Source organism: Idiotropiscis lumnitzeri, chromosome 12, assembly GCF_059441095.1.
Source record: "Idiotropiscis lumnitzeri isolate Australia: NSW breed Sydney's pygmy pipehorse chromosome 12, RoL_Ilum_1.0, whole genome shotgun sequence".
In the NCBI taxonomy this organism is placed as follows: Eukaryota; Metazoa; Chordata; class Actinopteri; order Syngnathiformes; family Syngnathidae; genus Idiotropiscis; species Idiotropiscis lumnitzeri.
In genome coordinates, this window is record NC_142402.1 from 10,969,695 (window position 1) to 10,993,603 (window position 23,909).

Here is a 23,909-nt window from a genome sequence, read left to right on the forward strand (position 1 = left end):
CGGTCTCAATCTTCTTCAGTCAGAGTGCTGCCCACTTCCATGCCGGCGTTGTTGGAAACCCCACCTACCCTCTTTTTGCTTCTCTCCTCCCACCTCCTTTCCTACAATCCCCTCCTCTCGTGCTCCGTCTCTGGCAGAGGAATCTCAGGCAGCGTTTTAATTGCGCTGTGCATTACAGGACTTCAGTTGCATTAATGAGCTGGGCTCCGGACCTGGCTCTCTTTCTCCACAGGGCCCAAGGCCATATGGAGTCCGTTTCCGCAGAACTTTTTGATTTTACACGCAGGCGGAAGAGGGGCTTCAAAAATCCAGGTACAACCGACTCTGTGAGCGAATGAAGACGGAGTAAGAGAAAGGGAGGAGGAGGAGGAGGAGGAGAGCGGAGGGGAGGGAAAGAAGCCAAAATACAGAGGGTGAGAGAATGAGAGCGAGAGAGACAGAAAGAAAGTGAGGGTGAGAGAGAAAGACAGAGAAAGATTCCTGAGGCAGCAAATGAGACAGAGCAAGGAAGCGTGTGAGGTAAAAAGAAAGAAAAGAGAGGGAGGGAAGGAGGGAGGAGGAGGAGGAGAGGGGCCCCATTGAGGAGAAGGGAAGAAGGAAAAAGTTGGGAGAAAGAAAAGAGAAAGGGGAAGAAAAGAGCTGGAGAAGAGAAGTGGGGGAAACAACAGACAGGAAGGAAGGGGAGGGAGACATCTTGGGTGGAGGGAGAAGAGGTGGTGGGAGGGAAAAAGCTAAGGAGAAGTTTTATCGGAGGCACTAGATGAGGAAAACAGAATAAGTGCATGACGGGACTTCACAGAGCCAACAGAGGTTTTTTGAACCCGTTTTCCATGCGAGCCTCTTTGGACATGTACACAGAAGGCGGGCAAGCAACAGGACACAGACGTTTTCTCCAGCCCAACGGCATCGCTGGCCCGTGCCCTTGCCAGCACTGTGCCCGCTACGGCGGACCGGAGTACCAAGCAGCCTCCGGCCGACAGCCAGACCACCCACATCTGGATGACCACAGACTCACCCAGCCTCCTCGGGTTAAGGATGCAGGGGGAAGGGCATCCAGAGGTGGTCATTGCAGCCCTCAGAGACAGCCTGTGTTTCCTTTCAGCCAGTCGGATGACTTGGCCCAACTCAGTCCCCCGTGGGAGTTGAACCCTGCCCAGTGGAGCCGCTCGTCTGAGCTTGGTGCGAGACACTGCCAGTCTCTTAGGAAGAAGTGTGACTGTGTGACCACATACAACCACACCAGGGCACACCCCTTTCACGTTCGAATACCACATCCACTCCCTCATCTACGGGTCAACGGTCAAGCGCATGGATATGGCAGGACTGTGCACTATAATGTATTTATGGACAAAGGAGGGGATGCTTCTACTTGCATCCGGGAAAATGGCCATTTGGATCATCCCTTTCCCATGGCTAATGGGCACTGCACTCCAAAGCCTCGACCCTCAAAGAGACAAGATACCCATCAGGAATATTGTGGTTCAGGGGAGAACTGCAATGAACACCCTCACAAAGGTTTCTTCCCCACTGAAGTCCCTCAAGAACACTTAAATCGGGACAAACCAAAGGAAGTTTGCATCCGTCGGGAAGAGCCAGTTGCCAACCAGCACCAGTGCCAAGGTTCATTTTTGGCAAATCAAGTGAAGGGGCAGGATACAGTGAGGGATCAGATCCGACAAGTGGTGACAGATCTGGAGGACGTCTTGGGGGGTTTGAAGCAGATTCACGTGGAGATGAAAGAGGTACGACTCTTTTGTTGTGATGCTGCTGTGCCAACTTTTCAATTGATATTTCTCAACGTAATATGCCATTTAAGTGCAGAAATACCAGCTCAGGTGGTGATGAGATCACCCATTGTGCAGCACAATGCCAGAGTGTTTCTGCATGATCATGTGACCGTGTCGGTGTGACACAGCAATTTAGAGCAATTTTCATGCTGCCATGTTCCCTGCAAGCCCGTCTCGAGACTGAAACTAAATATCTCTTTCATTATATCGTTGATTTTAAAATTCTCTGTCGTCTTACCTTAGAAATAACTGTACTTGCCAGATATAACACCTCCGCAACACCTTTATAAATTCCAGTGTACGGTAATCTTACTCCATAATTCTGTCTATTGGCAAGTGATGCAACGACAGCAACATGAACATTAATACTTTATATTGCTTTGCATAACCTTGTTTTGTCTTATTGATTTGTTCATTTTGTTGTTGCATTTTGTCTATAGTCTTTTTTATTTGTGACTATTCTGTACGGTGCCATATGTCGAACCGGCTTGAAAACAAGAGAAAATCTCAGAGGGTTACACTTAATAATGAAAAATTAACAAGTCTAAGTAGAAATTGTGCTTTCCCTGCTAAACATTGTGGAATCTGCGTGGCCACAGTCTTCTTGTAAGAAGATTATGTGGTTGCAGGGAATTTTTGTCCACTAAGCAAGACCATTTGTGAGGTTAGCAGCCAATGATGGACTGTCAGCATGCTAGAACAGAAAAGGATCTTACCCAAAAAGAGGTCAAATGTCTAAGAAGTGTCTAAGACAAATTACCCAAGTTTCTGTGACATTTAAAGCATCTATACACGTTTCTATGAGAGGATCAATTTCTTTCCATCAGGTCATTGAGCAGATTGACCATCTCACGGCCAGTGTGGACCTGGGCGAAGATCCGCGCAACATCGCTTGTGGGTCGAGAAGCAAAATTCACACCTCTACTCATCGAAGGGAACTTGCAGTGTCGCCTCCGCCCAGTCGCAAGCACGCAGAGGTTGGGCGGTCGAGGCGTTCCGATGAAGAGTGCATCATCCTCAGAACAAACGCTCCATCCCCTGTTCACATGGCATCTGTGGTCAAAACCCGCTGCTTTACCCCACCCGGTAACACGAAATACCTCAAACACACAAATGGAAATCCACCTCTCCCGTCAGACCATAAAACGGACAACTCAGAGTCCCGTCCAAAGAACCTCAATCCTCAAGTTGTCATTAGTAACAGCACAACGATGCACTCAAGGACTCAAAAGCCTCCGTTGTACCCGCAGAACGGGCATTGCGGCAAAGACACACATCCATCTAGCAAAGCGGCAAGGACCCCCACATACGTCTGGAGAGGCCGCCAGAACAACAGCATGGTGTGAAGAAGGGGAGAGGTGGTGGCAGCGGTGGTCTGCCCCCAGTGCCATGGCGCCTTGAAACATGATACTCTCCGGCAGTGAGTGGAGGTCAACGCAGATCCAAGCAGGGGAACAACTCATGGTAAGTTCACATGAACAGGGCCTCTTTTACTCTTTACAGGAGTGTTGGCTCAGTACCTGGGCCGTCAGTGACTTAAAACACCTCTTAATAACACCACTAGCATGTGACAGTTTGAATACCCATCAATATTATACAAAAATAAATATAACAGCACAAAACTGTGCTATGTTCATTGTCTAGAGCATTTCAGAATCAATATGGATCAAATAACATGACAAAATGTATTCAAATATGGCTACCACAAGAAGCTGATATTTAAATGTATTAATGTGTGCCAAACACTACAGACAGCTTCTAGGTTTTGCTTTGAATCACAACTCAGAAAGCTCCTGACTTTATTGTCGATAAGCTAGCCTGTGAAATAAATTTGAAATCTAACTGGATTGAAAGAAATTTGCTAATATAGTTGAAGTTACAGTGGCCAGGATTACTGATTCTAAAGTCCCTGACTGGTTAGATTGACGTGGCAGCACATAAAGTAAATAAAAATGACTGCAACAAAAAAACAAACCAAAAACAGCCACATATGGTGCGGCGAAAAAATGAACACGAAGAAATTAGTTTGGAACTGCAGATCAGTGCTTCCTTCACCACTACTCAACAGTGTTGATGTTGCCAGTGACGTCAGCCATGTTTACAGGCAGCTCAGCCACAGTCGGGAACTGAATTGTGGCTTTCTTGCCTGTAACTAAAAAGGGGTTTTGATTTGTTTTTGATGTGTATGCCTGTGTGTGTGTGGGGGTGTGCGTGCCTGTGTGTAGTTTCTGTGTGTGGGCGGCGGGGAGGGCAGCGTGTCTGCATTTGTTGATGTCACATGACTTCCCAGTCCACTGTGTAAAAAGCTGTTTTGTTGAAAACAAAATCACAAAGCAGTGGTAGAAAGTAACAAAATAAACATATTTCTTGACTGTGCTTAAAGATTTTTAAAGTAGCTGCCGTGAGCATTTGCTACTCCTTACTTGGTCAAAATAGGCCGGTTACTTTTTACAACATGACTTGAAAAAAAACGTAACTAAATATAAAGTCAACTGCAGTTGACCTGATTGACACGAGAATGATGAAAAAAATTATCCGTCTGATCTGAAAAATGCATACAGGTACATTGTCATTGTCTTATTTGTTGTAGAATGTTTGTTTTCTTGTCTTTATTGCTATGGTAACTCCTACTGATAGCAAAAAAGCAGAGCCAGCACTAACCGGCTTTTTTTCGTCACAGTGAGAGCACTATTTAAGTTCATGAAAGAACAAAACTGTTTTAAGTTATGAAAACATGAATACAGAAAATATGTGAGTAATTGATCCTATTTTTTCATTTTTTTACAAACGCATCTCTACTTTTCCTTAAGTGCAGGATGTGAAACATTTTGCTACAGTCTGCTTTCTTGAAATTTTCAAGCTCGGTAGGTAATTAGATTTTTGTCCATTCAGCATTACAATCTGAGGGAGCACACAAAGGCAGATAAAATCGTGAAATGCAGCCTTTTTTTTTTTTTTTTGCAGTGTGCATTAGTCATGCTTGAACTGGTAACTGGCTGAAGCTCAGATGCACTTTTTTGGCACAAAGATCCCCCCCCCCTTCCCTCTTGTGCGGACTATGTGCAACTGCAGTGTATTTTTCGTTTTGGGCACGCACAGTCTGGTTTAAATCATAAAACCCCCTGGCCACCTGCCATACAGAGTGAGGCGAGTGCTCGGTATATTTGCGGCGTCCATGCAAACCCCATTGCGCCTCCGCCACCGCAACGAGGGGACATGAGCATGTTTAGCTCCAGAAAGTTTATCCACTTTGATGAGAGTCGAATTTGTTTTTAAAGGAGACATACAGTGTTATGCAATGGTTTTTACTGCGTGCTCTGGCTTCATCCCGCAGCGCAAAAACAGTTCAGGGGTAGTTCAGGGGTTCTCAAATTAGAGTCCGCAAGCTGTGACTTTGGGGCCGTAAATTAATTTTCAATAAATTGTCCTATCATTTAAAAAAAAAAAAAAAAACTGCAACCTGTAAGCAGCATAGAAAACGGATGGATGGATATTCACTATAATTTAACCAGATCATGGTGGAGAAATTTGCTGTGGTGGTGGACACTAGATGTAATGTGAAATTTCACACTAGCGGGGCAGGTACTCCAGACACCCAACTATTTATATAAAAGCAAATAAAAAAAGCCCTGTTTTTGTAAAAGCTCCCATTTAAGAGTCATTCTGCATCTCTCTTTGCAAGCAGCATCTTGCAGATTCAAGTGATGCTGTTGACATTTCAAAGCTCTGAATCCCAAGGATTTAGTCACCCAGAGTGGGTTCAATGTTAAACGGCTGGCGCAACAGATTGGGTGCACTATTACTCAGCCACACATACATTATTATTCACTAAGGAATGCAATTACAGTCAAACCGCCAATGTTGACCGACCTTAAGTCCTATTCGGAATCGGATTCAAATTCTCAACCTCTTGTGAGTCAAGGCACATATTGTACATTAGAAAATATTTACAGCACACCACCAAACACAAATGTTACCAAAGGTATCTAGACTGACTGAAATAATGCTGATCTGTGAAATCCGTGCCTGTTTAGTGGAGCACAAAAATGATACATCGCCTGGCCCCATACTATGCTGACAGAAAGATGAACAAATAGTCTAAAATTTCCAGATGCAGATTGATACACTTTCTGTGGCATTACTTATTAATTATTATTCAACAGGGAGTGTCGAGGAGTGATATCAAATTACAACTGAGGAAAAACATCAACAACTTGGAATGTGGAAAATACTCAGGAAAATGGTTAGCCAGAACGTAAAATCAACTTTTCCTTGGAAGCGACAAGATGTTCTAGTGTGAGTGGAGATCTTACCGGAAGTACTGGAAGTGAAGAGTGATAAGTCATAATTAACAGCTGTGCGAAGAGCTCAGCACACCTGAACATGCCTAGCCCAGAAAAGAAAACTAAAGACTAAGAGCATCACAGGAAAAAGAACTGCAACTCTTTCAAAATAAGAGATAACACGACAATTGATTCTATCATCCAAATCGCGCTATTTTTGACAATGCCGTCATTCGAACGGTCGTATAAGGTAGTTCGTAGCGAGAAATGCAGTGATGAGTAACTAAACTCTTTAGATGTGTGCTGTATGCGGTTGGTGGGAACTACTTGGCAATGTGAGTAGGACAATAGCAGTAAAACAAATGAACAAAGAAGACAGTACAAAACACAAAAATAGTAAACCTCACATTGGTAAAACATCATCGAATGATTTAAATGAAAAAATGTTGAATATTTAGTGGATTACAAATCTGGGATTATCTGTGATAAAACAGCCAAATGAAAGATGGATGAAAAAAAATAATTTTATCTGTGAAATACTGTTATGGTAAGTTTTAGTTGCGTCTTGTTTTTTTTATTTTTTTTTTTTATTTATTTATTTTTTTTTTTGACGGTTAAAGGGGAAGTCAAACACAAACATTTCTTTACAGGAATATGTTCTATGTAGGCCCACTAGTCGAAACATGGCATGCTGATTAAAATTACGTTTGTGGGATATGAGTTAAGATGTAAAACACACCAGTCTTTAGCCATATCGGGGAGCGTCCATTTTATCGCCTTCTGTCGACTGAAAATGACATCAAAGTTGCTCAGGGCTTAGGTAACGACCAATTATGGCTCAGGTTCAGAAAACAGGTGAACCGTGATTGGTCGTTACCTAAGCAACACTTGCTATTTTGTCTTTTTTTCTAATGCAACCAATACATTATACTTCATCTGTTCTACTCAACGCATTATTTTTCTTTCTGTGTGAAGGTCTGATAGCCCCATTAGCATGTGCAAAGTCTCTACCATACACAACAACTTGCAAATTTAATTAAAAAAAAAAATCACAGCAATGAAAGGAACATGACTCACAAGGACACGGAAAAAAAGGCCTGCTTTTCAGCACAAGAAGAGATGAACACTCTGCTTTTTGGGACTCTGCCAATGTTACTAAACAAGAAGATCCTTGAGCAGAAGTACAGTTTGTATGTACAGTCTGATTTGGTGAAATGATATGAACTCACAAAGGTGACTACTGAATGCTAATCATTTCTGTTTCTCTTGTGGGGTTGGATGTCTTTCCAGCAGGAGATGCTGTGGAACGTGGCCATGGGGCAGGGATAGTTCTGAGTGGAAAACTCTCCCTGTGAAAGCTATACGATTCCGGTGACAGAGCTGCCAAAGAATTTGATGGATAGACTGCAACCAAACAAGCGCCAAGATGAGATGTGCTGCTTCCCGGCAGGATACGTGCATGGCCAGATTTAGTGGCAAAAACATGTCACAGCACGTTTTGTAATTGAAGAAAGTAAAGCATGGAACCATGGACTGATAGACTACAGGAATTTAACCAGAAAATAGAAAAACAATTTGGATGAATAACAGGCACATTGGATCGCCAGTGATGCAGTAGTTCAGTTGACTCTTAGATTAGGAGTTCACAAACTGGGCTCCCCAAATTGTACCTTGTGGGTTTGCAAAATAATCACATCAATTTATCGAAAGTGCATACTTTCACGCAAGGCGCACAAATCTAACAAACTAAACCAATTAGTATTTCCTACCTCAGTTTTGGGACAATTAAACGGTTTTATATGATTGTGAGGTATAACATTAATCTGACAAAAGCATTTTTAGCTGTCTCGCACACACTTTTTGCATGTAGAGTCAAACAGGCAACTGTGGGTACATCTTTGCTACTAACTCATGAAGGTGTACCATGTCCTCTCTGTTCACAGCCATGTTGTGAATGGAACCAGTCGGGAGATAAATCTAATATAAATCTATCAGTTTAAGTCAATTGAACTCAATTAAAGGCGGAGATTGCAGTTTTCCAACAGCTAGCTGAGTTAGGCGTGGTTAGTGAGGAGCAACGCAAGATGGCCACCGGTGACTTTGGTTCTCTCTAAGGCGAGTAGGCGGTATTACGCATCTAGATTATTTTTAGACGTCCAGAAGGTGCATAGTTGTGATAAATGGTCTCAGAGAACAATGTCCAGCTTCGACAAAATTTCAGCACTAGCAAAATTAAGCTAACATTAGCACCAAAAACGAGTTGACGTTGGCCACAGCTGCTACGTTAGCAGCATGACTTTTTTTTTGTAATTTATTTTTCTTGAAATTGCAATCAGTTAAAAATCAAAAACAGTTGATGAACGTATTGTATCTGTCACGCAAATGATTGACACCTCGTCTGTTACGGAATCTGACTCTGATACAGTACGTTCCTTGGGCTCAAACTCCCCCTTTACGTTCTTTTCTGTTGTGTCATGAATATTCAGGTTGAGAAAAAAAAAATTGCATATTATTTACGGGCACACACGATAGTAATGTCAATTTAGTTTGTGGAGCATTTAGTGGAACAAATAACTACTTAAACTCAAAATGTTGGAGAACTGCTATACTATATAGTGAAAAATGAATTAATGAATTACAGGCACATTGGTTCTATTGTCGTTCATTGGCTATTGACAATCAGGATCCATGATCATTATCCTGGCCTCTTAGAAGTTAGCTTGTCCTTGCTAGCTTGCACATGCTGCATGCTGAGAAGTGATGGGAGCATTTTAATGATTGTGGGGCTGCAGAAAATCCCCTCCAGCTCAGGTTATCGTGACTCCAAGATTTGCCCTTTGACACGGCCAATTTGAGCCACCTTGAGGTAAACGGTACACCCCAAAGTAAGCATGATACGTCAAATTTTGATTTCAAGAATTTACTATGAAAAAAGGGTTGGGGGGGCTGAGGTCCAGTTAATTGATGCTTGCAGCTTCAATTATACTGTAGTTTGTGTAGTCTGTGACCACGAATGCTTCCATTTGTGTCTATCCAGATGTCAATCACTTAAGTACTGAAAGCCAATTTTCAAAATTGGAAACATAGCACTTAAACTACTTACTGAGCTAATTCACAGGCTGAAGGAATCAATGTCCGATTCTTTGTGCAACCGTTAAATGGCATGCAAGCACTTGAAATCAGTGGTTCTCAAACAATTAAAAAAAGAAACACTGCTCTCCATGTACCAACATAATGATCGACATTAAAGCGCATGTGCATTTTGAAAATTCACACTGCCCTTCAAAAAAATTGTACTTAAATAATGATTCAATTAAAATAAATTGCACATAGTAAGTGTAAGTAAATGTTTAAAAAATCTTAAAATTAAATGCAAATGTATTGAACTTAAAAGTTAAATACAGCTGAACAGCAGTGGCAGTGATTCATTCACGTATCCCTAGAGGGAGTTTGCGTACCACAATTTGAGAATGACTGCTTTAAAATGATAAAAGTGAAGTCAAATGTGCATACCGAAAAAAACAGTTATCCTTTTAATGAAATGATTAATTTATTGCAGTTGACAGCAAACAGTCGGTGGCAGCTCGAATGAATGTACTGTAGATGTGTATCGTTCAAGCGATTTTTATAAGCAATGGATTTTTTTTTTTTACTGTGTGCCAGATGTAAAGTAAGCGTGAAATCTTCTTCTGTGTGTGTGTTTCTCAAGTAGATCAATTTGACATCTCAATTATCTGGTCGAGAAGATAATGCAGCTCTGAATGTCCTACATTTTAACTTTGAAATAAAAAGAAGTGACTCGAGCATTTCAGTGTCCTTGTCAAGATTTATGGGAAATGAATTACCCCCCCGAAAGAGAAATGGCTATCGTTGAAAACTGTCGCTCAGGAGGTGGCACTGTTTGATCTCGTTTTGTCAAGACTACTCCTTCTTCTTCTTCATTTTGCCCACCATAGCTTGTTTGGCCAGCATGTGCGTGTGTGTTTGTTTAAATCTTGTCTGAGAATTTCACTCGGCTGCTCTCACAAGCTCCTGCTGCTATCACAGCTCACCACTGCCTTGGCTCGACAACAAGTCCAATCATCTCGGAGCCAACTGCTTGATTCACTGATAGCAAGTCTGTCAGGGTAAGATGGTAATATATGTGGTCTGTGTTTGAAGAACATGTTCCCAATTAGCCTTTTGCTATGACACACCCCAAAGGGCAGACTCCTCCAATTTTTTTTAGAATCGCTTATATGGATAGTTGTGCAAAAATAAAAAACATGAATATAACGCACAGATTGATACTGAAATATTGACATTTTAGTTCTAACTTTGGGCTGTTGTCGGCTCAGAATACCAGTGTCATTAGTCTGTAGCCAGCAATGTTAAATAGACTAGCAGCTGGTTCTGATCTGATCTTTTTTTTTTCTTAATTTGCTTTTGATTGAGCGACTCGTGCACTACTGGTTAGCACGTCCACCTCACAGTTCAGAGATGCAGAGTTTGATTCCCCGCTCCAGAATTCCCGTGTGGAGTTTGCATGTTCTCCCCGTGCCCACGTGGGTTTTCTCCGGGTTCTCCGGTTTCCTCCCGTATTCCAAAGACATGCATAGTAGGTTAAGGGGAGACTCTAAATTGAGCATGAGTGGTTGTTTGTCTTTATGTGCCCTGCGATTGACTAACAACCGATGAAGGATGTAACGCGCCTATCGCTCAAAGCCAGCTGGGATAGGCTCCAGCACGCCCGTGACCCTTGTGAGGAAAAGCGGCTTTGATAATGGATGGATGGTTTAACTTGAGAAATAACCCGCTTTCTAGGAACAACACTGCTCTTAATATCCTTTTGCTCCTTAATCTTTTTGCAGTAGCTTCCATCATTATTTCAAACTATTTCCTTGAGCGTCTTCGATCTGGCCTACATGTAACCTTCAACGGCACACTGCATTCTGAGCGTGGCACCAATGGTTGCCGTCAAGGCTTTTCAATCATGTTGGAAAGAGGAATGCATTTTTAGCATTTCGTAAATACCGGCGTTACCCTGGAATTTTTCAGACATTTCAGACAGCAAATCAAGAACGACATTCGCCGTTGTCTCCTTGCTTCTGTCAAACAGAGGAGGCTATTTTGAAAGACTCTCAAGGATGAAAGACTAAAGATCACAAAATACACGCTTCTCAATCAGGCCGTCTTCCTTTCCGAGATACTGAGCACACCAGACAGATGGTTCGCAGGTACACAAAGAGGAGCCTTCCAGACGCAGTGCAACGACTCAACAATGAAAAAAAAAATCCCTGCAAATCCTCCGAGGCATCCCTCTGTGAATACCACCCAAGTCACCGTACCACCCAGCTCGAAAGAGAAACATTTCATCACCAGTCAAGGGTTTGAGCCTCCCAGGACGTCTGCACCGACGCTGCTCTTAATCTCAAGCGGATGACAGAGAGGCAGAGGAATTTCTCTACTCTGTCTGAACGGGTGTGCAACGATGTTTCTCCTAGGTCCCCGTCAGTTCTTACGTGGTCCTGGCTTAGAAATATGACCCCCTACCGCTACATCGAAGGGTGGCCTAAGGAATGTTTGCAAAAACCATTCGGAAACGATCTACCTCGGTGACAGCTTTTTGAATTGTGAGCAATGAAGCCCAATTTTCAATATGCCATTGTAAACCAATTTACAAAAAAAAAAAAAAAGAACAAATCATCTATTTGCGCTTGTAACGCCCTAGGTTGCCGGCATGATAGTGGAGTACTATTCTTTTTTTTTTTGGTGGTACATCTCTGACAATTTACAATTTGTTTTTGAATGCGTCAATCTGGTGTACTTTGTGGAGATAACAAAGAGAACAATTATGTATAAAAACGCAGCCTAAAATTGTGTTTTTTAAAGCGTGGTATGATGCAGACTCCCTGTTGTTACATGCAAATGAATGAGTGAATGACTTGTTCAAAAATGTTGTGTCTAATCTTTCAGGGGCTTCATCATTTTTTGGGGTTTAAATCTGGTACAAACACACTTCCATTTAATTATAAAGAAATGTTTGCGTTCCAGTGAATTTTTTTTTTTTACTTTTGTGTTTTCTATATTTTAATTGAGGCGGCACGGTTTATAACTGGTTAGTTCGATGACTTCACACTGCAGAAGTCGTGGGTTCGATTCCGTCTCCCGGATTCCTGTGTGGAGTTTTCATGTTTTTCCCGAGCCTTCGTGAGCTTTCTCCTTGTACTCCGGTTACCTCCCACATTCCAAAAAAAAAACATGGTAGGTTAATTGAACACTCTAAATTGGCCCAAGGTGTGATTGTGAGTGTGATTGGTTGTCCGTCTATGTGTGCGCTGCAATTGGCTGGCAACCAGTTCAGGGTGTCCCCCGCCTCCCATGCATGCATCAGGATTGTTTTCTAGCTTCTGCAGACCTTGCAGATTATCTGATCATTTGAATCAGGTGTGTGGCATCAGGGAGCGATGGAAAACAGGCAGGACACCGACACCTCGAGGAACACGATTGAGGACCCCTGATCTATATAGTTCACAAAATAATGATCTTAATAATTTGACAATGTTGCAAGATTGCAGAATTTACCCACTCGTACAGCCTGAGTTTGACAGCGCATCCTCTTAAATTGTATATTCAGCTGAGGTGTGGTCTACACCTAGATGGTGGATTGTGCCCACGTGTGTGCCGTGTTGTATTGGCAGAGGCCCAACTTTTCCTTGCCATCCTGAGTGTTTTCACATCTCAGCGTTCGCGTGAGGCCCGATCATAGACTGGATCCAGATGTTGTTGCGAAACTCTGCAGCTGAACAAACAGTGGTGAGTCTTCTCTATAGCATGACATGTTTAAAATGACACTCAGGTCTTAAAAGATGTTGGCCAGCTGAACTGTACATCAAATTGATTTGTGAAAATGGGCAAAAATTCAACCATCCCCTTTTCAGCGTGATTAGCATGCTAACATTGATGTATCATTCGAAATCATTTTAAAAACATTTTTGCTGACTTTTTACGCTAATGTGGATATTGTAAAGTCCACACTAAGGCTAATGATCATTTCAGGGCAGGACGGGGGCTAATTTAAACTGAAGAATCCAATCTATCCTCTTTGTTAGTGTTTGCCACAGACTTATACATAACTGGACCAACAGTTGGTCCAGTGCAGCTGAAGTCCGAGGGCAGCCATCTTATGTTGCCACTGTAACTTGCAACTTATGAGTGTGTGTTTTATGTTAGGATCCGTGTATGGAGTAATGAGAGCCTCTCAAAGAACAAACTTTTTTTATATCAGTAGATTACACTGTGACATTATCGCCATTTAGAGACAGAAAATGCTGTGATGAAAATCAATGTGTTCAAGTGGCAAAGTAAGATGGCCGCCGGTTGCTTCACTTTCGCTACGGTGAGGAAGCCATATTGGCAGTCCATCCATATACAATATAAGACAGTGGCGTTTGCGTGTTGTTGCTCAACATCCATCAAAGTAGACAGCCTGGAGATGTTTCAATCTGCCAGTGTAGTCCAAACATTTTGATTTGAGCAGAACTGGACAGGAGTTGGGTGGACTTTCCAGACATTTTGAATAACACAGACAATCTTCTCTGGCAAGGAAGCGTCTTGGCAGTGTTGAAGGTAAACCATTTCAATTGGGATTTACTGTATCTGCCATGGTGGGCTGTAAATAACCCACAATAACATCCGTGCCTTAACAGCGCAAACACTGTTAGAAACTTTCATGTTTGCTCTCCCAAGGTTTTGCATGTAATTTCTCTCAAAACACCGGCAGAAAAGAAACAAAAACCTTTGCATGATGACTCACTCTGGCGTGGGTTTGTTGTGTTAATGGCAACTAGAACCATGTCTCAATGAAGGTTGTCTTTGCCGGTGGCCTTTTTCTTTTTCAACTGTGCCATGGAGGAAGGGCAGCGGAGAAGGATTTCATTCATGCGGCTTTCACAGAGGCCTGTCAGTAAACATGCCGCCACTGTCTGCCTGCCAAGTGTCTCTCAATCTGCAAGTGCCAAGCACTAAACCAAAGCAAAAATACCTGGAAAGTCCTAAATCACTTTCCTTCGTCAAATAGTCTCAATTGAGAAGAAAAGCTTAATATCTCAGTTCGCATATGCGGTCGTTCACCGGGATTAGTCCATTTGGACTCAACGACTATAAGTATTTGTAGATTTGTAACATGTGGCCGCTCTACAGTGTTGCAGGCTCCCCCCGTGTTTATGTTGTGTTGTATTTGTGTTACATCTTTCACCTCTGCCCCCTGTTGCTAACCAAAACGGCAGCGCCCATAAATTGCGAACCAAAACAGAAGACAAAAACGCCGCACTCTTTAATACAGTTTTTATTGTATCAAACCTGACATACAATCATATAAAGAAACATTTTCAAACATTATTAACAGTTTTACAAAATTCTAAGGCATATTGCACATCCTCTCCGAACGATCCTCCGCCTCGTTGGCTCTTATTTTTTTAAATTATGGCCTACAAGTTCAATTCAAAATGTCAAATCAACAAACAGTACATGGAGGTCAGTATGTTCAACAACGCTCCATTTATGTCCCAAACACACTAAATGACTCACATATTTTTGGATGACTATTAGAGCGACCCTGAAATAATAACAAATAAATAAAATTGTGTTTTTTTTTCCTTTGGGGGCAGGGAATGTTTTTGTTCAAGAAAAAGCTTGTATCTTTTTGAAGTAAGGTATATATTTTTAAAGACACATATTGAAGATGTATTAGAAAAAAACTATATATTTTTAGATGGAAAGTTGTATATTTTTAAAGTGGAATTATACAAGAATTAAGACATAATTTCAAGCTTGTTGTCATAATGTATTGTTTGAAGAAAAAAGATAAGAAGTCAGACACTATAGAGAAACAATTGGTCATATTATAACAATAAGGTCATATCCATGGATGTTATTCCAAGTTTTCTGAATGCATCACGTGACTCGCGAGACGGTAGTGAGCGGACAGAGAGGGAGAGAGGAGCTCCGTGTGACTCTTGTGTGACTTGTGTGACAGTTGTTGCCCTGTTGTTGCCGTCTGCTACGGTCCACAGTCGCCATGTTGTAATAATAAAATTGAGACAACTAATCTAATGTCTGATGTCGTATCTTAGGAACATTATTACATTATGATATTTTTCAGCCTTGAATAATGAATAAACCGGAAGTACTGCAAGTTATTTTTTCTTTCATCTATGCGGACCAAAGTGGCCAACGGACCGGTAACTGTGCCATGGGCCGGTGGTTGGGGACCACTGGACTAATTGACAAATTGATGTCAGTCACTTGTGCCATTTACTTCGACTGAACATCAAATACACGCAAAAAAAAAGAACAAAACATTATATAATTATCATTTGAAAGAAAGAAATAATACATAGCACCACAGAAAACATTATTGAAGTAATAAAGTAAAAAAAAAAAATCATCATCTAGGACCAGGACAAGTCAAATCGAACCTCTTGAGCTGGAATGGCCCAAAAAATAAGATTAAAAAAAATCATATGTGAGGAATTTCTCTTGTACTTCAAAAGAATCTTCATCCCCTGCAAATAAGAATAAAATATAAGTAACATGCATTAAGATTCATGTTGGACATGAATGATTTGCCTTCTAGCACCTTGTTACTTGACAGTTGCGTGTCTGAACATAAACCCCCGTGTATGCGATGTCGCATCTCACGACATTGTTGGTGAAGTCTGACTCCAGTACATGGAAGTCGGGATTAACAGTGACCTGAGAGCGTTGTTAAAAACTGGTTACATGAGCATCTAATTTCAGTAATATTGTCCTATTTTTAGTTTAATCAAAATATATTTTTTTTACCTTCAAGATGTAACTTCCTGGTTTGACGTCGGTGATGTCGATCCACTGGCAGTCGATGTTGGCGGCATAGAGGTCGTGACAGCCTGGGCTTAGACCCTGGAAACAAAATGTTCATCACAAAGCTGCAGACTAAAAATCGTCTTAATGTTCCACAGGACGTCCCCGAGATTATCAAGAGGCCACTCCACCTGTGTGTGAGCCGTGCAGGCGTAGCGCCGTCGGAACCCCGTTTCACAGCCCGTGTCCTCCAGGCAAAAACTGGCCTTGTGTCCCTCTGCCACTTTGTGGCCGGTGGCAGCATCCAGGAGGTCGTAGTTGCTGAAGGCCTCCATGCTGTGATAGTGTCTAGTGAAAAATCAAAAACATGGCAATGGTGGATATTTGTGCATTATTATTATTTTTTTTTTAATTTGAAAAAATACTGACACAAATATAATCAAATATATATTATATAAAAATGCTTGTGTTATATATATATATATATATATATATATATGTATGTATAGAGAGAGAGGGAGATCGCTCTCACGGTCTCTCTCTTTCTCGTTGTCACACTGCCTCTCTCACTCTCTATTTATCGCTCTTTCTGTCTCTCTCTCTCTTGCTCTCCTGCTATCAATCTATCTCTCTCATGTTTTTCTATCATTGGATGGATGGATGGATGGTAGGATGGATGGTTGGATGGATGTGAGTATGATTCCTAAATCCAAGACAGCGACTTACTGGTGGCAGTTGTGCCATTCCCACTGGTGCCTGGGCTTTACCGGGAGGAAGTCGGCTGTTCCTAGGTTCTTCACCTTTTGTGGGAAACGGAGCAGAACCCGAAAGTCGATGTCTCGCACCGAGGGTACATAGGCCGACCTGGGAAGAACATTTACACATCACTCACTGACTTAGCGTGTGGGTGCATTTGTGTGTATACATGTTCATGTGTTCGTGTGTGTGTGAGTCTACCTGGCTAGGCAGTCCTCCTCCGCCGCACAACGTAACGCAAACATCTGCATGCGCTGCACATAAGCGCCCGCTTGGATGGCGTACGGGTCGGGCACCAGGTCAGGAAGCCCTAGGAGAACACAGTGCAAGGTCAGTATGTGTTTCTTTTCTCCCCCCCCCCACACACACACATACACACACCTCATTGTTCCATACGTGTGTGACAAGCAGTAAAAGTAAAGGTCAGGCCCCATGCATGCAGGCCTGGCTACCAGGCGCTCGCCTTCCGGCCCCACCTCCTGGCCTGACTCCAGATGGGGACCCGCGCAAGGTAAAATGGTGTCCAATATTTTTGTACATCATAGCGGTCTTTTAAACGTACTATGTCTAATTCCTTCCCTCTGACTTGTTTGCCATGGGTGCACCTGCCAGGGCATAAAGCCCCAGACAATTTAGCTCCTCGGATCATTGGAACAGACAACCTTCCACTACGATAAAGTGACGGCTGATGGAGGAGAATAATAGCTACAGGAAATAGAAAAATGGCACCCAAGACATTTGTACATGATGTCCATTGCACAAAATCCTGAAACCTGTTCAATCAAATCTATCAGCAATGTTATTTATTTGAGTGCTAAGTGTTCATTTTGACATTTGAGCAGCAATTAATCAAAGTGAATAAACTTGCTTTATTTAGTACACTTGAAAACAGGCGGATCAAGGCATAGACAGATATTTGATGGAATTATAGAAAACTAAAAAGGCCCGTTGCATCAGCAGTATTATTGTTTGTTTGGCAGTCCTAACTTTTAATTCTAACTTGAGCTGTTTTATTGTTATTTATTTTATAAGCTTTAGCTTCTTTAATGAACTATATAACTAGTCGACTCAGAAATTATTAATGTATTGAATTATTATTACATTTATATATATATATATATATATATATATATATATATATATATTATTTTTATCTACAATTGTATGTCAAAATATACCGTTATGCATACGCCACATTGCCAAATGTGTCACTCAAATGCGAACTACCGTTTTGGAAGTATCTCGTCCCGTATCCCGCGTTTGGAGGTCTTCGCGCGTGGGGCCCGGCTCGTCCTCTGGAGGGGTACAAGTTATACAAAACCGAATTGCCGTGGGACAGATGCGAGTCGTCGTTAAACATGCCCTCCGCCTCGTCGGAAGCGTTTTCCTCCAGTGGGTGGTACGGCGCTGGGGGGCCCGGTTCTCCCTCCGAGTATATGAAGGCAGGCCGTGTGTCGGGGAGCGCGCGTAACGGTTCTCCCTCACGGCCGCGCGGAACCGATCCATCCACGGTCAAACTGGTCCCCTCGGCCCACCTGAGGGGATTTCTACTGAAGACAACCCGGGGGTCGACAAAGGCGCCGCGGCGCATCTGATGCACTCCGGGTGGGATCCTCACCCTGCCATCGGACGCCGTCGCTCGGTCGCGGCTGCTGACGTAAACGTGCGCCGGAGATTCGAACTCGGAGCCAGTGCTCATGAGGCTGTGGATCTGGCCATTGTTTTCCCACTCGATGCGGTGACGCCAGGGGCCAGCGTGAGCCGGCTTGGGGTGCTCTTGCCCACCGACGACTTGGAATAGTCCGTGGGAAAGATAGAAGAAGGCAAGGGACGCAATTGCCATGGCAACCAAACTACAACCCCCCCCCCAAAAAAAGGAAAAAAAAACGTCGTCTTCGTGAACAATTAAGAGATTCCACACGCGTAAATATGTTCCCTCAGGTCCACTTCTGTCAGGTCTCAAAGTGGGCTGGACCCCCATTGAAGCACCCGTCTCTACACCCCCCCATGTCATTTCTCCAATTCAGCTCACTGCTCCTACGGTCAAACCTTTTACTTAACTCTTCACTCGCGAGACACTTTGGCTGAGTAAACTTTCACGCATGGCTGTTAAGTTAACTAGCGTGTTAGGGCTGGGGAGTATTTGTAGGTGTCCCCAATATTTACAGACCACACAGTCTTGGACCACTAGAACTAGTATGGAATGTCTGTTTTGCTGTCTAGGCATCAATTATATAAGAAAATATTTTCAAATGCCGTTTTGTAAAACGAATTTTGAAGAACATTAACATTCACGTTTTTTTTCCAAATGAAATAACTCTTCATTAAGATTTAAAGCATGTTGAGAGAAATTAAATGTGCATGTAAAACAAGCAAACGTTCTTATTTATAGTTCTCTTGGTGAGTTCTATAATTTTTTACAGTTTCTTTTTTAACGAGTTTTAAAAATTAAAGTTTACAAAGTATGTAGAAAAGATGCAGCAAAACTATTTGAAATTGAGCTTAAAATAATAAAAAAATAAACTCCATGATTTAGTTCTGAGAAAATAAAAAACATAATTAAAAGTAAGAATAAATGTTTTAAATATAAACGACCAATTTTGATTTTATGTATTTTATATTTTTTTCCGGACATTTTTTTCTGGACACACAACAATGTTTCAACAGTGTAGAAGTGTGTTAGTCCGTGACAATTATTAGTAGCTTATTTTGTACTACCCTGCGTGCAACACGTGAGGGCAGTGTTGCTAAAATGTTCAACCAATGATCTACCACTTGTCAGGGAAGGATCTGTTCACATAGAAAATAAGATTAAAAAGAATATTACGAATAACAAGAATAATAAGAATAATAATTTAATGTATCCACATAGACTATTTGGAATACAAATAAAAACATGAAATGGAAACAAGTAGGAATGTTGATAGCAGTTCGTTGAAAATCATGCTCCAACAACCCCGAGAACTTGTCACATTTTCACAAAAAGTAAGACTTTTGTTTTCTCAATAGTACACTTCTATCGTTGACGAATGCAGAATCATAAAAAACATACAATTTTCCCCAAAATTTTTTCAACACTTTTCTCACAAACATCTAACCATTTCCTATAAAAATAAAAATGACAGTGATAGTAAAAACCCACAAATACAATGAACTTGTAAAAAAGTAAAATGTCAATAAAAACAGATTAGAATCATTTGCTTTTTTTTTTACTTTACTTTTCTAAAAAAAAATACAATTTTATTGTTGGAAAATTGCAACTTTTCCCTTGTTTTTTTCTTGAAAATACATTTGTATGCCAGTTTCTTAAAGGTAGAGCAATACAGCGGTGCCTTGAGATATGAGTGACTTCAGATACGTTTTTCAAGATGTGGGCTGTCGTTGTTTTCCGTGCAGACTTAAGATACGCTTTATGGTGGCAGTGACTAAACTCACGTTACAACAAGCAGCACATCAATTCTACAAAAATGGGCGTCAAAACGTGTATCTCACCCCCAGTTAAAGTTTACAATGTAATTATAAAACAGAGCGTTTACACCTTGTATATTTAAGACAACCACCCAACTTAGCCTTTGACGCTACCTAGCATCAAAGTTCCCACTCTCATATATTAGAATTAGAATTAGAATTAGAAATCCCTTTTTATGTCATTGTACTCAAGAGTGCAACGAGATTAGAGAGCTCCCCTCTCCAGTGCAATACAACAATAATACATATTCTTTATCCTATTCTTGAAACGAGAAGTATTAGTGCTGTACTGATGATCTTAGAATCTTAGAGAGTTGAGACGTCTCAATGAACAGTATGTTTATCTGCCTGTCTTATACTGCCCCCTGGTGGCCCCGAGGGGCACGCTAGAAAGCGCTTCTCAATAGCCATCCAATTGGAGTGTGATAACTTTAATTCGTCCTACATTTAGCATTACTGTCTGTTCTTACAAAACAATCTTATGGAGTGCTGTTTTTATCTTTGTATACACATGACTTTTTTTGTAAAACAGATCGTTTGTCCTCTATGATTTCCTATGCCCCCCCCCCCCCCCCAAAAAAAAAATGGTTGCGGAATGTGAACCTAGACCACCATAGGAAGTTAGGACGTGAAGCATAGCTGACATTGTCACACCGTTTCCATACAAGCCGTCCTCCTGCCAAATGCCATCAATGTCGCGCGCAACTCTTGGCCCGTCCAAATAGGGCCAATCTGCGTGTGATTCTATTCTTGGCCTTCCACGTCCTCCCCTGGTATTCTCGCTCGCTTTATAAGAGCGCCGCAGCCTCGGCACTGGTTTGGCACAAGACCTCCCAGAGCAAGACATGTAAAAGGCACAAATAATAGCCAGTAAGTATTATAATATGACGCTGAATTGAGACTTAATTGTGTGTGGAAAGTAAAGCAATCACATCAAAATGTTACCACCCCAAAAAAAATGGCGGCAAACTAACCTATATTTCTGCTTTGGAAATAAAACATTTGAATACTTGATGCTTTGAATATGTTATAATCTGTAGGTGTCCTCCATGGCCTTGCTTGATGATCATGATGATATATGGAATACACAACTTAATGATAAGAGCCACACACTGCAGGTGAGATGCTGAAAACCTTCTTTCCACGCAATCATAGATAGATCGATAGATGCGTGATTGCCAAATTTATGCACCAGCCGTGACATTTCGTCTTGTGAGTGTCTTTAAAAGCATCAATGTGACTCCAAAGGACACTTGATGGTTTATTATAGCAGGGTAGCATAAGTGCGTGTGCGTGCGTGCGTGTATGTGTGCGTGTATGTGTGCAACAATCTTGCTTAGCCAATAGAAATCCATCTCAGTTGTATGGAAAACGCCAATAATAGTGTCTTTTGGCACTCTAACCCTGGCAATGAAAAGTCAACTTTATCATCTTTTTAATTCCGCGCTTGTATTGGATTGCATTGGATGTGTGCAGTTATTGGGTAATTATAGGTTGTCACGTATGATTTATGGACATTAATGCTATGGAACTGACTGTACATTAGGTGATAGGGGATCACATTTATCATTATTTTTATTTCAGAAATGTACCATTATTAATGTATGTTGCATTATTTGTAATAGAAATTAACTTTTTGGATTATATAGTGTGGTGTGCTAGTTATTTGATTGTGTGTGTGTGTGTGTGTTTTAATTCATTGTTAATGATTAGATTCACAATTTGATTCTTATATAATATGAGTGTATGATTATAACTTTTTATACGAAAAAAAAACCTGACCAGAAAACACTCGGGCTTTTTTTTTTACGTAAATGAATTTTTTCCCCCAGAAAATGTCATACTATTTTTCTAGTCAAAATGACATACAAATGTAAAAGTTGCATTTCTCATAAGCTTCTGATTTTTAAAAATCTGAAATAAATAAATGATTGAATAAATAAAGACTTATTCCTCCAAAAATACAACTTCATGGGAAAAATACACTTTCTTCTCATAAAATTAAAATTGTTTTAATCTAATATAAATAAATAAAAAATATATATTTTTGGAAATTAAAAATACAATATAGTATTTATAAAAAAATGCACTTCTCATAAATTGCAAAATGCCCTTAATTCTCTTCTTGAAAACTGATTAAAACAACAGTAAATAATATTTGCCATTTCTTATCATTCTAAACAAATATATAAATCATATGAGTGTATATTATGCTATTTCTATTTGAATTAAAATGTATGTTCACAGAAGTAAAAAAAAGTGTGACGCCAATGATGCCTCGCACACATCACACACGTTCATCTCCCATGTCCACCATGTATGGAGGGCCTGACTGTATTTTTGGTGGTTGCTACGGTGACGGCTGACGTGAGGGCTCGCTGGTGAGTTGTCACCCTACTCCGCCTGCGCCCGGCAACCAACCCGTGGTCCGGTGGCATGTTTTTAAAATAACTGCCTCCCTCCTGACACCTCAGGCACTTGGCCTGAATTTCAAATGTCAGGCCAGCTGCCATCTACTCAAGAGCTGCCATGCCAGGACCAACACCCCCTCAACATATCACAAGACCCACTTAAAAAGTTATTGCAACATACTGTATGTGCTTAGGAATAGACTCGCTGTACATTTTGTTCAACTCTGTATTGCACAAGTATTCAACCCCTCTTGATTACTTATAAATATCGCAGTAAAATGTTGGAGATCATCAAACCAATTTCAATACAGCGCTACTTTGACTTATGAGTCACCTCACTTTTGAGTTTTTCAAGACACAGGTCGTCACTGGTCCATCTCTTTTCTTGAGTTGCGAGTGCAAGCTATGTGGCAGCAAACTTCACAACAAGTATCAGTTCTCATGAACAATTCTTCAAAAAAGAGGCTTCAAACTGTTTTGTGCGTCTCCTACATGAACCAGCATAAACCAAAAACAACTCTAACACTGTCATGCTTTTTCACATAAGGCCCCATACAGTAGATTTTTATGTTAATGGGGTTTCCGCATTATACAGTCATTAATGTGAAAATTGGACATAATTTTTTTAATTTTTTTTTTTATTGGACAGCGATGATATAATATATCTTCAACACCATTTATCCTTTACAGGCTCACGGGAGGGTGCTGGAGCTTATCTCAGCTGACTTCGGGTGAAAGGCCAACTATATCCTGAACTGGTACCCAGCCAGTCACATGGCACACACAGGCACCGTCATTGAGTGGGAACTGATCCCATGCACAACTCAGGCGAGTGTAACTTTACAACTTCAGTGACTTATAGAATGTCTATTCAATATAATAATATGAACAATTTGATTATATCTATAAAATATATATTTTCAATGCTTCCAAGTCAATATATGGATACGTTAATTAAAAAAAATATTTGTACATGATTTTTAATCACGTTAATAGGGGTATTTTAACACAGTAACACCCCATACCTGTATTTATGTGTAGTTCTGCATTACAAATAGACATGTTATGTTACTGTATCATATATAAAGTTGTGTTCAAGCGCCAAATTTTAGTGAATAAAACGTTTGTTGTAGTTTTATTGCAAAGGACGCTTTCGATGTGCTCAAAGTGCAGGAGTTGTAAAAAAAAAAAAAAAAAAAAACGAAACAAAAAAAGATGGAGGAAAACAATCATGCATTGTTGGTTTTCCTGTAGTAGTTCATTGCATATCATAAACGTTTATGACATGTGATTTGATCTTATCCGTAATCTCATAAATCATTAGCGCTATTGAGTGTGAAAGACCACAGGAAACAGACTGTAGTGATTTGTTGACTTTATGA

The 23,909-nt window shown here is 41.0% G+C and overlaps 2 protein-coding genes and 1 long non-coding RNA gene across 4 annotated transcripts; 2 read left to right on the forward strand and 1 right to left on the reverse strand.

Moving 5' to 3' along the window:
• The first annotated feature begins 730 nt into the window (after positions 1 to 730).
• Positions 731 to 9,849, forward strand: LOC148325892 (uncharacterized). Of its 2 annotated transcripts, none has more exons than XM_088310243.1 (3): positions 731 to 1,742; positions 2,615 to 3,251; positions 7,361 to 9,849. In XM_088310243.1, exons 1-2 carry the CDS (start codon positions 783 to 785, stop codon positions 3,131 to 3,133), a joined length of 1,479 nt encoding a protein of 492 aa, XP_088166369.1. In that variant the 5' UTR covers positions 731 to 782; the 3' UTR covers positions 3,134 to 3,251; positions 7,361 to 9,849. The 2 variants fall into 2 exon arrangements, with proteins under 2 accessions (XP_088166369.1, XP_088166370.1); XM_088310244.1 differs by having other exon boundaries at positions 7,364 to 9,849.
• Positions 9,850 to 14,381: 4,532 nt separating this feature from the next.
• Positions 14,382 to 18,672, reverse strand: LOC148325893 (protein-lysine 6-oxidase-like). The gene is made up of 7 exons (XM_088310965.1): positions 17,876 to 18,672; positions 16,850 to 16,958; positions 16,619 to 16,756; positions 16,084 to 16,240; positions 15,896 to 15,991; positions 15,690 to 15,805; positions 14,382 to 15,615 (listed from the first exon to the last, which is right to left on the reverse strand). Exons 1-7 carry the CDS (start codon positions 18,660 to 18,662, stop codon positions 15,609 to 15,611), a joined length of 1,410 nt encoding a protein of 469 aa, XP_088167091.1. The 5' UTR covers positions 18,663 to 18,672; the 3' UTR covers positions 14,382 to 15,608.
• LOC148325894 (uncharacterized) lies at positions 16,597 to 17,371 on the forward strand. The gene is made up of 4 exons (XR_015846137.1): positions 16,597 to 16,742; positions 16,858 to 16,978; positions 17,091 to 17,159; positions 17,261 to 17,371. It is a non-coding gene; the product is annotated as an uncharacterized LOC148325894 (long non-coding RNA).
• Positions 18,673 to 23,909: the final 5,237 nt, after the last annotated feature.

Excerpts from the sequence above, each read along its gene's own strand:
- LOC148325892 (XM_088310243.1), top strand. The coding sequence starts at position 783 with ATGACGGGACTTCACAGAGCCAACAGAGGTTTTTTGAACCCGTTTTCC. Across the intron at positions 1,743-2,614 it reads TTCACGTGGAGATGAAAGAG|GTCATTGAGCAGATTGACCA; the intron begins GTACGACTCTTT and ends TCTTTCCATCAG.
- LOC148325893 (XM_088310965.1), bottom strand. The coding sequence starts at position 18,662 with ATGACATGGGGGGGTGTAGAGACGGGTGCTTCAATGGGGGTCCAGCCC. Across the intron at positions 16,241-16,618 it reads GAATGGCACAACTGCCACCA|ACACTATCACAGCATGGAGG; the intron begins GTAAGTCGCTGT and ends ATTTTTCACTAG. Across the intron at positions 15,806-15,895 it reads CAGGAAGTTACATCTTGAAG|GTCACTGTTAATCCCGACTT; the intron begins GTAAAAAAAATA and ends CAACGCTCTCAG.